The sequence below is a fragment of the Hermetia illucens genome, chromosome 4, assembly GCF_905115235.1.
Source record: "Hermetia illucens chromosome 4, iHerIll2.2.curated.20191125, whole genome shotgun sequence".
In the NCBI taxonomy this organism is placed as follows: Eukaryota; Metazoa; Arthropoda; class Insecta; order Diptera; family Stratiomyidae; genus Hermetia; species Hermetia illucens.
Window position 1 is genome coordinate 96,227,974 of NC_051852.1, and position 18,900 is coordinate 96,246,873.

Here is an 18,900-nt window from a genome sequence, read left to right on the forward strand (position 1 = left end):
TAGATGCAATGGGCAGATATCAGTACACGATTTGATAAAACGAGCATGCCGGCGGATATTTCATAAACACATAACATAAAACAATTGCTATTTAGACCCTTCTATTGATAAGACAATAAAAGTTATTTTCTCCGCAAGATTAGCTAGAAAGATACAGGTTAGAACTGTGTGAGAGAGAACTGGAGCTAAAATTTTCTTCAGAGAAAAATTAATGGAAAAAACCTTTTTGACAAATTCACGTACAACAAATGATTTACTTGAGAAAGGTGTCAAAAGCGGGTTGCTTTACACGTAATTTAGCATCGTCAGCTGAAATTTCAATGTCCCGTTATTTCAAACAGTAATCTTAATATGAGCAGATTGAGTAACTTTTTACGTAAAAACAGGAAATCTGACCCTGATTTACAAACCTTGTAAAACATTTCTTTTCATCGGTCACACTTAAAAATTTGTTTGCATCAATGGACCCTTTTTGGCTATGCGCCTAGGAATGCTGCCATTCCGCTATCTGTGCGCTAATTTTTTAGACAATCGCTTTTGATGATTTGAAAGCAGCGTGTTTATAATTATGTTATAATTGTTATAATCATTCATAGTGCGTGGATTGAGAGTTGGATTGATTTTTCTTGGCCGACTATATGCTTCCTTATGTAGAGCAGATTTTAGAGAAAGTGTACAAAATTTAAGGAGTTAACAATTTCGCAATGATTTTTCATTTTCTCCGTAGCTTATGCAACGTTTTTGGCTCCTCAGCCGTGCAACACTCTGTTCGCCCTATATAGAAATAGAAAAGAAACAAAAGTGTAACTATTGATTCTGTCGAGCGAAATCGCTATACTGTGCTAATAATATTCGGCAACAAAACCTTTGCCGAAATCCTTTGTTTTGTTTTGAAAACAAATAGGATTCGATTTGAATCAAAATTCTGTTCAATTCCGGATGCTAGAGAACCTTCCATTTGAGCTATTAGAGTGCGGCTTTGATTGCTTGTACAACATCGGACCTACCGTTGTCGTAAAGCAGCATGATTTCACCTTCTCGGTTGAGCCTCTTCAGCTGACTTACTTCATTTACGCGGTGCAGCTAGGCAATGTTGAGCTTTTTGTCCGTACTGTTTTTTTCAAGTATCTCGCAATGCACTATAACCTTCCAGTCCCACCAAACAGAAATCATAGTCTTCTTTGGGTGGAGGTCCTGTTTGACTCTCGATTTCGGTGTTTCTCTTGGAGCCATTCACTCTTTGCTCCATGTTAACATGCAAGTCCGAACGGTGGCGCCGAACTGAATGTTGCTCAACGCTCTGATCTTTGATCCGCTTCTGATGTTTTGTTCAAAATCTTGAAATGCAGTTCTCTCAATATCAACATGACGTTGAGACTGCTGCTATGGAAAAAAAACCTATTAAAATCGGTTGACTACCTGTTTGCACGCACTCTTCTCGGAAACAGTTGCATTTATTTATACACGTTGGTTTTGCTATTGATTGAAAAGGAAGGTTCCGGAATGGGCCAATTACTTCAAAGAATCGTTCTCAAAAACTACCCAAACAAAAAATCCGAAAAAAATTCCGGTGGTCCATGCACATGATATCTAGACTTCAAAATATCCTACGTTAAGATATCTGCTCAAATAAAGTTAGCAATAGCATATAATTATATATTGAAAATTTCCCGAACTTAAGTTCACCTTAGATCTGTAATTCGTAATTCGTACATTAATATAGGTTTTGTTTTAAGTCATTATACTGGAAAGTTTGGTGGAAATCGTATCATTATTTACAAAGTTATAGTAGGCAAAATTTGCTCTTTCCGCCAAATTACTACTCTACGAGCTATGTATAAATGGAACCATCGTGCACTCAAATATTCTTACATAAAAAATCAACAAAGCCTTTCATAACTGAAGCGCCAAGCTTCCGGTTTGCAACTTGTTTGCTTATTTCAAAATGTAAATACATTGCTCTTGCATATATAATTCGTAGCTTTCAAAGTAATCCCTTCCGGACACAATACACTTGCGCTACCGTATTTTCTACTTCTTGACATAAATAATTAAGTTGGCTTCCGAGATGTCTTTCAGACCGTGTAGCGATTTAGGTTGTATCTCTTCAGATGGTGCTAAATGTAGCGAATAGGGTAGCTAAAACTTCACACGTTTCAGGCCCAATATATCTTTCAAAATCGTATTAACATATCCTTTGCAAACACCATCTTCAACAATTCCACGACATTCTTTGATCCCTCTCGAGGCAGGTTGCAGTGCCTCTCATGTTACGCACATTCAGAAAACAGCTTGTAAATGCACTGTTGATCGTAATGAGGACAATCTGATTGCTCGCATTCCCGGTTGAAACCCATCTGACCTTATGGGAAGATGGTTAGAATTGCAGAAACCCACTGATTTCTCATAATTATCGTTACGGTCGCCAAGATCATATTTTCCGGTCACATGTCTGAGCAAGCCATTGTCAGAATCCACTTTTTCATTTAGATCACCTATCATCATTAACGGCGCACCAGCCGGTATCCAGTCGTAGCCTGCCTAAATAAGCAGTTCCGGATATCCCGGTTTTGCACCGAAGTCCACCAATATAGACGGAATAACACAGTGCCCGACAAAGGAGAGAAGCACTCTCCAGAGTTCTCCTATCTAACCTGACTTAATCCCACAATGTACACCTTTTAACACTGGAACTTTCGCTTCTCGACGATATCGTTGTCCTACGCACATTCCAAAAAGCAGAACGTGTCGTAGTTCGATAGGGAAAAGTCGCTACTGGTAAGCCTGTCCAGGGATAACGTTTCTGCAGCAAGGTAATTTCGAAATTTACAGGTTGCTAGTCCACAAATTTCTATCCCTTCTAATCATCTTTTATGATAAGCAGGGAATACTTTGAGTGAATTGTTAGTCCTCTGCTCAGTCCCCACGTTAGTAGGATAAAGATGCAATGAATTAGGCGCCATCTATTGCCTGAGGCGCCTGATTGTTAAAAAGCCGTGCAGTCTACAGTGACTTGTCCCTCCTCCTTTCACGAAACAACTTGCGACGGTCTTTAGCAGAGTTCCGTCTGCAGGAGAGTTAGTTATAATAGTGTCCATCAGCATTGCAACTTCATTTCTCTGATCCTTTTCTGGAGTCGATTTTTATAGCAACAAAGGGAGTTGTGAATTTTTAACGTTAGTCGCTTTCTTACTCATATATTCATCTATGTGAGTCAACATTACTTATTTGATATCATATTTCAAGTTGTAACTTTTACCATATTTGAGGCGGTGAAAGTGTTCCTCCAAATATATCTCAAGGCTACAAAAGCATTTGAGATCGTCAAATTCAAACTAGTCCCAAAGCAATGAGAATTTCAAATTATTCAATGCTTGTTGACATGCAATATACAATATTACTTCTTATATATTCCTTCATGAACAATAAATAGATCGCATCGATTGCACTGGAAACCTCACATGAATTCATAAATTCTATCCAATAGGACGAACGTTATTTCATGCAAATATTCCAACAGAAAGTCAATGTAAATCACCTAAAAACTCCGATCCCATCTTATGTGGTTTGGTAACCTGCAGCTTGTTTCTGTTCATGTCTTATTTTCTCCATAATTAACGCGTAACACGGAGCATAACTGTTAAAAGAAGCAAACAATTCAGTAATTATCTTACCTTGTAAAATTGCAAGTTGATTAATGTTGTTGTTTATTGATTTTCGGATATCTAATCTTATCGAACCATTGAAATATCCACGGAATGCTTTTGTACACGTTAACTGTTCCATTCAAGGGCATATAATGCTTAAAGCAGACAATTTGTTTTATTTTTTCCTGACTATCCCAAGTGATGTAATCAGGGAAGCGTGGTAATGAAATCGACTACATATCGAATATATTGGGGGATGATAAATTGGAGAATGTATTATTTTATGTTGTGCGTTTTATGTTTGCTTTTATCTAATTGGAAAATAATGCAAAATCTCACGTGCGTCTAAAGGACATACAAATCAAATTTTGAAAATGAAATTCTGATTTGACCCTCATGTGATTTAGCTACGTCAATAAAATAAGCACAATGCTTCTCACTGAATCCTTTTGTGCGGAAAGGAAACTGACTTGTGCAATTTTACATCTAAGACCTCTCGATTGATAGTTATCATCTAGTCTAGCAACAGCCGTTAACGTTCTCATCCATTTCAGGTTCGCAATGATATCTTAGAAGGTCGTTTACCATGCTCATTCGTGACTCACGCCCTCCTCGGATCCTACCTAGTTCAGTCTGAACTTGGCGATTACGATCCGCAGGAAATGAAAGACCGGAACTATTTAAAAGATTTCAAATTCGCTCCAAATCAAACACCCGAATTGGAAGATAAAGTCATCGACTTACATAAAACACACAGGTATGTAATACATGAATATATATTTCACATAGCGGATACAATAATTGATATGTGTCTACAAAAGTGAGAGTGGCAGACATGCAAATTATTATTCATTTCCCCTTTTACAGAGGTCAGTCGCCAGCCGAGGCAGAATTGCATTACTTGGAAAATGCAAAAAAACTTGCAATGTATGGGGTCGATTTACATCCAGCCAAAGACTCGGAGGGTGTTGATATTATGCTGGGTGTTTGCGCTTCAGGACTATTAGTATATCGTGACAAGTACGTATTCGATGTGTATATCTATTGTATAAGAATATGCGAATATCTGATCGATTTTTGTGTTTCTAGTGAATGCATACAGAATATCATTAGAAAATATAACGAACAAATTCTCTAATACACTCGTAAATTATTTCAGATTGCGCATAAACCGTTTTGCATGGCCGAAAATTCTAAAAATTTCCTATAAACGTCATAATTTCTACATTAAAATCCGTCCTGGTGAATTTGAACAGTATGAATCAACAATTGGTTTCAAATTGGTCAATCATCGAGCCGCCAAGAAATTATGGAAGGCGTGTGTTGAACATCACACATTCTTCCGTCTTATGACACCGGAACCACCACAGAAGACCAGCCTATTTCCACGGTTTGGTTCTAAATTCCGTTATTCGGGAAGGACAATGTATGAATCAAGAAAGACACCCGTCGACCGTCCGGCGCCTGCATTTGAACGCAGCTTAACTGGTAAACGCTTACAAAGTCGAAGCATGGATGGTATGACCTTTGCCGTTTCTGTTTTCTATAATGTAATTAATTGCTACTAATGTAATTCAATTAGCCTTAGCATTGGAAAAGGATCGTGAAAAGGACGCCAACAAAAGGCACACTATGTCCCACCCTCCAGATCATATTCCGGATTTGGATTCGCCGCGTCAATCTCGTAGCCCACTCAAGAAGGACAAGAAAGAGAAGGTGCGTTTATAGTTATTTGATTATTAAAAGTTTATGGACCGTAAAGGGGTGCGAAGAAATAAGATTTATTTGTTGAATTTGATGTTCTCTTATTTTCATGCCAAGTTAAGTAATTAGGTTGTGCACTTTTGTGTTACAATTCTGTCTCTTCTTCACTTTAGATGTGGCTGTTGGGAAAATCTAAACACACTTTCCTTCAATGTAAACTTATCACAAAATATCATTTAATTTCTTCGTGCCCCATTAAGTTATAACATGTCAGTATCGAAGACTGCCACTAATTGGAGTTTTATTAACAAAGAAAAATTGTTTATTTGCATCACATTTTGGTTTGTTTATACGGTACACTAACTTAAACTAGAAACACTAACTCATGCCATTTTTCCGTTACGTTATTCATTTGTTCTGATATTAGCTGAAGCGAGAATCAAGTACTGGTACAGCTTCAGCGTCATCACAGAGTTCGTTAGAAGGAGAGTATGAAACAGGTGGCGCTAATATTACCGAACAGGTTATCAAAGTAAATCAATTTATTCGTTCTTAATTCATATCAATAATCATACTTATGGACAGAATTATCAATTCGTCTTGTTTTGCGAGGACAATACCTGAGTTTTTTTTGTGTGCATTATTAATTTCCTCCTTATGTTTCTTTTTATTTCTTGAAACAGTTCGTCGTGTTTTTTAGTTGCCAAGTTTCCAATGATTTTATGCTGATTTTCAAGTATAAATATATTTGCTTGATCAAGATGTCCTTTATCTATATGTGTACATATGATAACAGCAAGTTTGGGTCACAATAGAGCTGGTGCAAGTAGGATTTTGCAAAAATGGTTTGAATTCATAGATCACCTCTCTTCCAACTGCAACAAAAACACATGTTAGCTAGTAGAGCGATTTGTTTTAGAAAGTGTCACAGAATCGGAAAGCTACCAAAGCGGGAAATAAAAGAGGAACAGAGATCTGATTATACTTCCTGGTTCTCATTGTAAAAATGCAGGTAATTCAATGGAGTGAGGGTGAAAGAACTTCTCTGAGTAAAGTTAACTCACTGTACTCAACGTGAAAAACGAAGAGGTTTAGCTGATTTTGTTAATAAAGTTCAGGTGTGGTTGATTCACTATTCTACTTTTCTGTGGAACACAAGTTGAATTTAAATATTTCCTTCCTGATTATTTCTCCTTTAGCTTTTGCCCTATTCGATCATGGCATCTGCTCGTCTAGATCGCAGTCGCCAGTTTCTTCGTTCATAAGTTTAGTACAGATGAATTGGAAGGGCCCTAAAACCACCTTCTAGCGTCTGACGTAATATCTTCGCCTCCATTACTGCGGGAGGTCTTGATCGTCTTTGATATCCGACCAGGACTTAGGAACATAGGGGCAACGGGCGAATTGCACTACGGTATATTTTGGCTTTGAAACAGTTATTGTGTCGATCAGAAAGGTTATCAGTTTTGAAAGGCTATTTCGCCCAAGTTGCACTGATGTGGAAAGAAATTGTACAGGGGTCATCGATAGCTGATAACATCCATCAGTTCCAAGTTGTCAATTTTAACCACGCTTTACTCTGTAAAGAATAAATACACTTTAGTTATTTTTCCTTACGATGGAATACAATTTTCTAATTGCAAAAGCGGATGTCGGGCACCAGCTGTACCCTTCTTCAGTATACAATCAGCTACTACCTCCATCTGATATCCCGGCAGATTGCTGTCGTTAACAGTGATATCACAGGCTTCATTGGAGTTAGTCATTAAAAAGTCGTAACCTTCGCAGCGAAGAATATTCGGCCAAGCCGACGACTTAGAATCATGCCCGGGCAGTTCCCACGAAATCCTTTTCTTTGGTTTGCTGTAATGGACCCATTTTTTATCATGCGTTACCATGCGATGAAGAAAACCCTACTTTTTTTCCTGCGGGAGCAGTTGTTCACAAGTAAAAAAAAACGACGCTCAATATCCCTTGGCTTCAAATCATAGGTAATCCAAATTTCTTGCTTTTGAATCTTTGCTAATGTATGCGATTACTTAGAAGTTCTAAATGTTGAAACATCGAGGAATGCCTCCAATTCAGAGTCTTCGAAGATTTTAGGCCTTCCTTCCCGCCGACAGTTGACAACATCGAAATCACTGTCTTTGAAGCGACGGAACCAATTACGGCACTTTGTTTTACTTACAGCAACATCTCTATAAACTTTTCGGAGCTCTCGATGTGCTTTAGCCGGTGTGTTCTTCGAATGAAATAAGAAAATCAACACTTCCCGCAAATGATGATTATTTGGCATAGAATCAGACATTTTCACAAGCCAAACCAAAATTACTAATGTGTCAAAACGGGTTGTTTATCATAGGTCTAAGCTTGGTTTATAATGTTTGGATAAGTTAAAATTGATTAGCATTTACTGCTAGAGCCATCTATTTAAAACAGAGGGAATTCAGTTCCGATTAAAGGACTTACTGAACCAGAAGTGGAAATCCAGCTCTTCGTTTTCCAGAGCTTAGCTTCAATGGTGACAGATCCTGTTGTTTTCTTCGAATTAATTTTTATGATTATCTTTTCGCCTTCTGGCAGATAGAATTAAAAGTGGTGGATGACTTCGTACAATCGCAGCTTAACTTATTCCTATTCCAACATCTACGGGGTTCAAATAGATAATTGAAACTTTTGCTTCAGCCCAAATATTAAAGTAATCATGAATCGATTTTTGTCATAATATTATGATTATCACAACAGAAGTGTTCGATATCCATTGGGCACTGGTGTCGAATTCTGTCCAGTTTATCGTAAAGGTGCTTATTAAGGGCTATTTGCATTCTTAAAAATTTGCCAGTTGGCCGGTGTTCTATCGAACTTATAATGGAGGTGTGTGTGCAGATGTGCTTTTGCCCATTGGTTTATTTATCTGGTTACCTTTCTTATATGCTCTTCCCCTTTGCAAGCACCTTCACTTTTCAATAAGATTTTTGTAGATTACAATGCAAAAATATATTGAATTCGAAAGGTTACAGCGCTGGATTTGTGAGAAAATTTAGGGCTTTTTTCATGTGTTGGACAGAACGGATTATAAATTTCATATTGAGCATTGAGATTGAGATTGGAAAACTGGCTCAGATTTGCCAAAAATGATAAAATTAGCCGAATATAGGAGATAAAATTTGCTCTTATGTTTTTTTGTTTGTTTTTTATCTCACATTCAGGACACTTTCTACTGCAGGTTTTGATATTTTGAGTGACTGCAAAATGTTGACAGTTGTAGCAAGATATGCATGCCAGTTGTTATACGTTTGGTTTCTTACGAATGTCTCTAGAAGAACATCTATATTTTTCCAATAGGAACCTACTTTAAGAAGAGGAATATAGATAGATAGTGTGAATATATCTAGCTTTGGTAAGGATGATGAAAGGAAACAAATTGGGACTGTGTTGGTCAGTTAGGAGGCCTCATTCAATAAATCGCTGGGAAAATAAAGTATGGTAGAGTGTTCCACATTCATGAATCTTTCAGCTAGAAAGAATCGGGAAATCTTTCGGGAACATGTAGAAGTGAATACGTACGTATATACACGTAATGTGAAAGATTAAATCTAGAAGAAGCAGGCTAGGTATTTCGTCACAATAATGATGATGTAAAGTGGAATCTAACATTGTCTTTGCTCTAGAAAATTGATACCAGAGCATATCAATTCGTCAAATGGACTCTTTTCATTCAGTTGTCTAACGTAGACGAAGTAACCGTTCAGAATTTGTCCTAACCTTGAACTCATACTTCGAATACGATGTTTCGACTATTTCAGAAGCTATGTACAAATGTCCGTAATAATTTCCGGCTATCCAATGAATGGCAATGCTGGTATTGGTTGAAATTGTTTAGTGCATGCGAAATGTTTGGGCGAGCACCAATCAGTTTAGGAAAAACTGGTTCTTTGGTGTTCTCGTCTTAGTTAAGAAAATTTGTGAGATCAGTTTGGGTGTTTGTACATTCGCGGGATCTCGAAAAGTTTCGTCGAGTTTTGCGATCGCCTACAGTAGACGTACAGACCGTAAAGAATATTTAGGTATTGCGATATTACGTACGTTCGTTGTGATATTCTCATGTTGAGTTCCGTAGCTAATGCTATATATAATCGAAGCGAAGCTAAGTTACAAATCTGGTGCGAATTTGTCGTGAAAGCCGATACTTTTTTTGTTCTTAGCTGCTATCAGTGTCCGATTTATTCCTTAGTATGATCCGACATCCGATGACTTTTCCAGTTTTGGGATCATCGACGATTCCCCATGTGTTGTTAATAAAGAGTTATTTTATCTCAGTGAATATAGACTCTTGCCATTCATGCCTATCACATGTCGACACGGCATGAGATACTGGTATCTCAATTGCAAACATTGCATTTTTTGCATTGTGTCATTCTTCATTGTTTTGACTTTTTACTTTGTCGATGCCGATGAGTTCATTCGTTATTCGTGAAGAATGACTGGATAAAATTTTGGATTGGAGGCGGTGCTCTTATCACTCATTCCTAGCGCTACAGCCCCTTTCAGGCTCCTCCTGCTTCCAAAAGTCCCCTAGTGACGCGTCCTCCAATTTCATACATCTAATAACACATAAGGATGGACGATTGCGTAGCCTACATAATGGCGAAATCTATGAGCGATACCATGACCGTCCGGTTGTGGATAAAATCCGGCTCAGTAGGTTACGGTGGGCGGGTCACTTAATCCGTATGGATAAGGATGCTCCAGCCCGGAAAGTCTATAAGGGCAATATCTAAGGTAGAAAAAGAAGACGAGGCAGACCCTGCATAAGATGGAGTGATGGTGTAGGCCAGCACGCCAGACAGTTTTTGGGTATATCGAATTGGTGGACCTCGGCGCAAAACCGACATGTCTGGAGTTCCTTATTAAGGCAGGTCTAGACCGGATACCGGTTGTTGCGCCGTTGATGATGATGATGAATAACATTTCACCGTGGGCACCCGTCAATTTTCCCTGTGAGTGGTCTTGCAGCGCCCATATGCAGTAGACGACCAGCCTAATGGAGTCTTTATATTCGAATCATAATGGAGGCCTCTAATTCACCGTAGATTTGATACAAATCGTACCTGATGTGCCACTCATGTGCAATCCGAACTGCTCCCAACATTCTGAGTAGGATCTTACTTTTGAAAGCATTCGATATTTTTATTACTCCTTGAATTAGAGTCCACGCTTTATTGCCATAACGTAGTACAGGTCTGATCTTCCTATGTATGGATTTTGACTTTGGAATGAAGAGAGTCGAGTAGTGAGTTTTATTTGGCAGCTGAATTCCTGACTTTATTTCGTCAATTTCATTTGCGTCCTTCGATAGCTAACTTCCTAAATATGTAAATTCATCAAAGTTTTTAAAATTTTACTCAACAATAGTGATATTCTATGGAGTTTACGATCGCAGTGTGCCAAATTGCGTCGTCCTGTTGAAAACAAACATCGTCCGCGTCAATATTGCCAAATTCAAGAGAAAAAATTGATCAGCATCGAACGATAGCGCTCTCCATTCCAATTACGATTCTTTCTTCTTTATTTTTGAAGAAGTATGGTCCCTTCAACCAAAAATGTGCTTTATCGGAGGTGATGATTTTTTTTATCAGTATCCATCACCCTAGAGCCCAATCTGCGAACTGACGTCGTAAACAAAAGTCATTTGGCTTGAGTCTTTAATTCAAGATCCAAGCCAAAATATGCTAAGTAGGCATTGTAAGCAGGCCCAACTCTGCGAAGAGTGCGAAATCGACATATTATGGCGGCTACACTCGCTTGCTCTCCAGCTTATCAATTGTATGGTGTATGGCGTGCTCAGAAGAAACGGAATGACGAATTTTGGTAAAATATTTGGATCATTTTCAAATGTTGTGATAAAGTAAATTGTAAAGCCTTACCGGGTAAATTGATAAGCCTTACCGAAAACAACTGACGCCAGATAACAAAAATGCACCTTTAAACATGCCTGCTATGAATTCTCATAATACCACCATCCGCAACCCTTCATTTAGATCACTACCTGCTATATCAAGAGAGAGTCTCTTTTATACAAGACAAAGTGTCAACATCATCAGCATATTCCACCATTGGTGGACCTTAAATAATAGATTTTTTATGATATCCATGGATAATTTTGTAACTGTATGCCAAATTGAAAAGCGTAGGGACCAGCCCATCTTTTTGTTTTAACTTCGTTTGAGTCACAAATGAATCAGTTAACATATTCTGAGCTCTCACTGAACTATCGTTCATGCTATCGTCCATTTTAGCAGATGGACCAGCCTCGCTGGGATGCCCAATTGTAGCAATATTTTGAACGATGTTATGCGATTAATAACGTTGTTAGCCTCTATGAAGCTCACAAAAATTCGATAGAAGTCAATTTTATACTAACAATATTTCTCCGGATAGCTGAGTGGTTAGAGCACAAGGCTGTCGTACGGAAGGTCGCGGTTCAAATCTCGCTGGCGGCAGTGGGATTTGTATCGTGATTTGACGTCGGATACCAGTCGACTCAGCTGTGAATGAGTACCTGAGTCAAATCAGGGTAATAATCTCGGGCGAGAGCAATGCTGACCACATTGCCTCCTACAATCTACTGTAGTGTACCGTTACGGTCTTGAATGAAGTGCTCTAACACACTTCAAGGCCCTGATCCAATATGGATTGTTGTGCCAACGATTATTATTATTAATATTTCTCTAATGACTGCTTCGTCGTGAAAAGTTGATCCGTTGTAGATCGTTCAGTCCCAACCACATTGATATTCGCCAATCGGATTTTCAGCGTAGCGTTCCGATGGCGATATAATTGCTACGAAACTATGTTCTCGTCGATTCTCCATCGCTAGCCATGAATTTTTCATATTTGTCCTCGGTTTGAACATCGTTAAAAAATGATACGTCTGGATTATTCCATTTATTACCATTTATTTACTTTCGTTCCGAAAGTTGCGAGAGAGACATCTTCGATGGTATGGTCATGTAATTCGTGCTAACGATAATTCACTTGCCGGGATTGGTCTGAACATCAAAGTCGATAGTAAACGACCAAAGGGTAGGCCGAAACAACGGTGGCTTGATACCCTGGATGGGGATTTGAAAGCCTTAAATTGCACTCAGATCAGGCATTCTTGTGAACGGGAAAAAGGCTGAAGAAAGAGGTTCCGAAAGTAGTAGAAAGTGTAAAATAATTTGTTCTCCAGGCATAATCCTGTCTAATTTCCAAATGACGTTGAGTCTGAAAAGCGCGGAAGCCAGGATGAGATTAACATACAATGTTCAGATTCAATGCACGATTTTCGTGTTCCGGCGCTACAAATACAATAAGATCTAAAGAACTGGATGTGCAGGTGATACTAGGTCTCTGCAATGCCCTTAATGTACTCCTACATCTCATCCCTTGAGACCTACGGCCATAAAAACATCCTAGACCAAGTCCCATATGGATGCTGGACGTTCCTAACCGGCTAGCCACATGCAAGTCAAGCTTCGAGAAGAATTTTCCGGTGGGTTTTCCAACTTAGGCACAATACAAAACTGTCGATGTGATGCAGGGTTACGATACAATATTCTGTATTTATGGAGTGAGAGTATTCTCGGATACGCACAATGTAACGGGGTGTACAGTCTTTCAGGATACACCAGTGTATTCTAAATGGAATGCTGAACACGACGCAAATCTCACGTAGCAATCTTATTAACAAAAACTTGCGTTTAGAGCATTTAACTAAAGTTATGTCACTATAAATGAAAAATTCAAAATCATTTCCGGTAACCTTACTAGAAATTTATTTTTTGCTAATGTGCATTTTTCGGCCTGTGGGGTAGTGCAGAGATGCCCTGTACAGTCGGAGCGACACGCTTAAAGTCATTCTCTTCGTTCCGGATTACGATCCTTTGCAATTGTCTAGTTCTAGGTAGAGCCAGGCTGTGGCAGTAGGTAAAATATTCTCTGTGGACCTCAAAGATATCTCTATTTGTAGGATAGACAAGCTGTTATTCTTCGTAAAAATTACAGGCCGGCCCTGAAAGTCTAAATCAACTAGTTTCAGCCAGCCTGGTGCAGAGGTAGGATAAGATTTCGTGCGTTCGCTGTCTAAACTTCTTCATCCTTCTTGGAGTGTGTAAAGAATGCTGCTTGGCGCTATTCCTGCTATGGATTTCTTGTTTTTGGAACAACGTGGCGAAGTCACCATTGTTGCAGTGTCCATCTCTAAGTCTCGTTTTTCTTCGTCATGTTGATGATGATTTTCCCTCCTTGTGTGCTGTTGTTAACTTTACTGTGTTTTATGAACATCGTTGCCATCTTGTGTTCGCGGGAGTATTTCTTGCATTGCTCTCTTAATTTTTATTTTCAGAAATTCTATATTTTGAAGCATTTCACAAGTCTCGATCGAGCATCGGAAGCAGCTGCAGAGAAGGCCGCCATTAACTTGCATCTAACAATTACGCCAAAAAATTTAGTTAGATGATCTTTACATCACCTTTCATGATTTTATGTTGCATGAGTTGCTCTACGAACTGGGCCTTTTTGTGACGCCATAAGCTCACTGTTTTTGCCTTCTATGGTTGGCTTCGCGATTTGATCACTTACGTATGTAAAGGTGTCGTAGTTGTCTCGCGATAACATATCCAGAATGGTGCAATTCATAGAATTTAGCGGCATTTTGCGTATTCTTTCGACATAATGTTTGCATTGGTTTAGCTATCTTATTCACTGATATATTAACGGAAATTTGTGTTTGTACACTTGATGCAGTGAAAACGAGGACGGAATGTGAGCGAAAAAAATACGGCAGATTTATTATAAATTAAGAAGCACCAAAAAGAGTATATGTAGATCAACGTAATAATGGGTCCGTAAAGATGTGGTGATCAGAGCTGTCTGAAGGGTTTGGATATTTAACAATTTCTACTTAAGTTATTGGGTATTTAAATTCTTAAGATTTTAAACGAAGCTAAGATAAGACACGTACAATGTTGACGATGAAAAAGAAGGTTTGAATTTTAATTTTAATGAAAGAAGGTATTATTGGATATTAAAAATGTTAAATTCAATGCGGTTCACTTTGCTCCAAGTGATAATCGTTGATATGCCTTTGTGTCGCAATCTAATTAAATATTCTCGACTTGTGATCGGGTTACGATACGCGAAGAAGCTAGAAGTAAAATGATTCACATGGGTTACCACCGGATTAACAGAAACCTGCCGTAATAACCTCGATAGGCATTAGAATTGGCGCTCTCATTTGTTTTTGTTGTTCCTTTTTGCAGCAAAAACTATGTAGGAAAACAATCTTTTATGTCTCATCACGTACTTAAAGAAATCTAAAAGTTGTACCCCTAACGCCATTATCCGTCTGGTGGTATGGTGTTGAGTAGAAGCAAGAAGTCTAATTTCATTTACTGCTGAATATTACGAACAACGTAACTGTTGTTAAGAACTAATTTTCTATTTTGCATGTTAATGTTTATCTATTTTCTCATGAATACGACAGTGTTGATGTCTAAATGACCGCTAACCGCTAAACAACCTAAAAATAATTCTACTTAGGAATGGAATATGCTTATTATTCATGCCATTTTACATAGTTGAACAGTAAATTGAGCTATTAACTGTTGAAGCTAACTTTGACTTTGATATTTTCAAAATATATTTCCCCCTTTGTTTTCCATATTTTACCTACATGCATGCTGGATTTGCTTGTACTCTGCTAACGTGGTTCTTACTTTTGTGAATATTTTACTTATTTTGATGTTGTTTGCATTGCAGAAGCCAGTCGGAGGGGTTTCTGTCTTACCACCAACTAAAAGTAAAAAGGATAAGGAGGATGATATTGCAAATGGTATGACGTTGAGTACAGACTTTGTGGGACATATTAATAAAAACATAAAATATTCTGGTTTTCAGGTAATGAATCAGACACAGATGAAAAGTCACCAAGCAGGCGAGGGGTATGTACAATGTTTAAATAGTTTTAAGTTATAACTTGGGAATCTGCTTAAACATTGCGGATCTACTAGACACGAATTCATTAAGGAATAGAATCCGTTAAATTATCTGCAAATTGAAGACGAGCTAAGGCTGTTTTTCCGCTCACTGGCCTGATCAAGCTGGTTTAGATATTTGCGAAAGGGTTTTCCACGCTTCAAATTTTGAGTTTAATTGAATTCCTTGGAAAATTTGGTTATTTTGCACTTATATTTTGTTTTCAATCTTCTTTTATCAATTTTTACTTTATTTTCTTTTTCTTTTTTTGAATTATAAGGTTGGCATATTTTCATCGGGTCGCAAATCTCCCAAACGAGATAAAACATCTCCTTCTAAAGACGATAAACGTAAAATCGCCGTGGCCGTTACCGGCGAAGAATCACCTGAATCTGGTGCAGGAAGCAAAAAGAAACCGAAATACGATAATAAAGGTTTTACTCGCCCCTATGAGTATTCTGAAACTGATCCGGAAACAAGCCCGACCAGGAAAAGTTACACTACAGGTGGATTCCGTTATGATCAAGATCCAAACGCTGGCAGAGATGGTCAAGATGACGGTCAACTAAGTCCAAATTCACAAGCAAGACGCGCCACTGGATTGGCATTTAATTATGCTCCAGGTGAAGACGATCATGTAAAGGAGCAAGCACAACGAATGAAAGTCGGCGAATTATCACCCAAAACTCGTGATAAATTGAACAAGGGTGAATTGTCACCGAAGACAAGGGATAAACTCTTGAAAGAAGGCAACTGGTCACCAAGGACAAAAGCGAAACTAATGTCGCCAGATGTTCAATACTCTGAAGACGGAACTCCCGTTAAGGGTCGCTCATATTCTCCCAACAGCCGTCCTGGCCAAATTACAGGTACACCTGGTTCATATAAACCAATTGACCCAACAGGGGCATTCTTAGACGCTGAAAGGTATAATAAAGATCGTCCACCAAAACCAACTAAGAAACGAGTGAAGATTATGATTATTACTTCGAAACTTGATCCCACTACAAAACGCATCGATACCGAGAATGGTAATATCGAACATTCCACTGGCATGTTGGATACTAACACGGGATTAATTGACTCGAAGCATGGTCTTATCAATCCGCGAGCAGGAACAGTTGAAGTCTACAATCCACAAACGAATAAGAAGGAGACACATAAGGGACAAGTAGACCCGAAGACTGGAAATATCCACTTGACGTCGGGCGTGATTGATCCGAAGACCGGTAAACTGGACAATACCTTAGGTGAAGTGATTTGTATTGCTCCGCAAGACACACCATTTGTGGAGATTACTGCCGTGACTGGTCGAGTAGATCCAAACACTAAGAGGGTAGACACAGTCAATGGAGTAGTGGAACATTCTATGGGAGTTTTAGATCCAGATACGGGTATAATTTCAACGAAATATGGCGATATCAACCCGAGGACCGGCGAAGTTAAGGTAACCGATCCAAAATCAGGGAAAGTTACAACTAAACAAGCCATTGTTGATCCAATAACGAGTCAAATAACGATTTTGGGAGCAGTAGATCCAAAAACAGGAAAAACTGATCCAAACACCGGACATTTAATTGAGATTGGTCAAGCTATTGATCCCTTAGTAGAAGTCACGGCGATTTCTGGCAAACTAGACAGTAAGAAGGGCATAATCGAACCAGAATCAGCATCAATGGAAACTTCAGCCGGACAAATTGATCCTAAAACAGGAAGGATCGATACAAAATATGGGCAATTCGATTTAGTCAAACAAACAATTACTTCGACAGATCCAAAAACAGGAAAAGCAGTTGCTAAAGATGCTAAGATCGATCCAGTTACTGGCCAAATTACTCTCAAGAATCAAGTGAATCCAAAGACCGGTAAACCAGACAAAGACTATGGCAGGATTGTATCACTGCGGATTGTTAAGAAACGTGTGGACCCGAAAACTAATGAGATCATCCCTGAAGCCAAGGATAAAGACATCATTGTTGATCCGAAAACTAATCAAATTTGGATTGCTACAGGCAAGAAAGATCCTCAAACCAAGGAGGCAATATACACTACAAGCAATATTGATCCAAAGACTGGTTACATCATTCGCATTTATGGCTACCTGGATCCAAAGACTAATGAAATTAAGAGACAGACACATATTGATCCAAATCTTATGAAGGTTGATCCTAAAACTGGAAAAATCTACACCGCTACAGGCCAAATTGATGAGGCTACTGGTGAACCGCTATACGCAGCCACTCAGGTTGATCCTGAAAATGGAGAAGTATACTCTAAAGTGGGTAAAGTCGATCCGAAGACCGGAAAGTTGGTGATTGTTCGCGTGCTACTCTTAACCCGACCTGACGAAAATGGTCAACCTAAAGAAATAGATCCAAATGCATGCGATATTGATCCTGAAACTGGGCGTATCACAAAAGTATACGACAAAACGGCTTTCATCTACAACATGGTTGACCCAGTAACGGGTGAAGTTATCCAAGTTGATCCAAATGACCCACGTGTTGCCGGAGCCAAATCAACTGTGACTCAAACCCTTACGTTAACAGGCGAAATCGATCCGAAAACTGGACGGATTATTACAGAATACGGTCATATTGATCCAAATACAGGAGATATCGATCCAAAGACCGCTGTTCGTGATCCTGTTACTGGAAAATTGGTGCTCAATTATGCACAAATCGATCCCCGTCACTTTGCTAAACAAAAAGAACAAACGTCACCAGCAGGTGCGGCAAAGGACAAGAGTAAACCCACGGCACAACCCACTGTTGTTCAGACGACAACAAAACAAGTTCTGACGAAATCTGGAGATGGCGTCAGACACAACGTTGAAGAGGAAGTAAGAAATTTGGGTACTGGTGAAGTCACGTACACTACACAAGAATCAAAGGTAGATTTTGTTTATTTTATTTTTGTGGTTTGTTGATTTCTTTTAATTTAGTTTTTTATTCCTTTGTTTATATTCGATATTTTTGAATATTTTCCGAATATTTCAAATTTTGTGTATTCAATTGTTTGCTATTCCTAATATCTGCTATTAGACGATCAAAGATCACAAACCCATTATTGTATATTCCACGCCACATTACTTACAAGTTAAGGCTGTATAATTTCGCTTTTTATATGTTTAAACCACTGTGTTTTGCATTAGATGCGAAAACGCTGAAATTTAACAAAGTGGAAGAAACAATATCTATGAATAATATCTTGAAGACTTCCGACACAGCATTTGTTCCATTCTGTTTGATTTGTGTTAAAGGCTATTCTTGTGATGGTTGGAATTTATAAAATAGATTATAGAGGTTCGACCAAATCTGGGAAGAGTTCAATTGATTGGCTTGTTCCTGAGATAAAGAGATAGTTTCTTTAATTCGACTGAATCCAGTGACGCTTCTTGGAGCGATTCCTTCAGTATCTAGAAAGTCCGTGTATGATTTGAAATCGACGCTTAGGCAGTTATTATTCGTGGATTTGTCGTTTGGAACAGTTTAGAATATCCAGTCACTTAAATATTACGTTTTCCCTT

The 18,900-nt window shown here is 38.5% G+C and overlaps 1 protein-coding gene across 11 annotated transcripts in view; it reads left to right on the top strand.

The window, feature by feature from the left end:
• The window catches only part of LOC119655677 (protein 4.1 homolog), a 127,348-nt gene that overhangs the window by 92,114 nt on the left and 16,334 nt on the right, over positions 1-18,900 (top strand). For 7 of the 11 annotated variants that reach the window (XM_038061668.1, XM_038061667.1, XM_038061672.1 and 4 more), the window contains exons 4-11: positions 4,202-4,404; positions 4,515-4,667; positions 4,807-5,165; positions 5,230-5,363; positions 5,779-5,883; positions 15,156-15,228; positions 15,294-15,337; positions 15,652-18,264. In XM_038061668.1, coding sequence (XP_037917596.1) covers positions 4,202-4,404; positions 4,515-4,667; positions 4,807-5,165; positions 5,230-5,363; positions 5,779-5,883; positions 15,156-15,228; positions 15,294-15,337; positions 15,652-18,264 — 3,684 coding nt within the window. The remainder of the gene's footprint in view (positions 1-4,201; positions 4,405-4,514; positions 4,668-4,806; positions 5,166-5,229; positions 5,364-5,778; positions 5,884-15,155; positions 15,229-15,293; positions 15,338-15,651; positions 18,265-18,900) is intronic. The other 4 variants (XM_038061675.1, XM_038061677.1, XM_038061671.1 and 1 more) reach the window with 3 other exon arrangements.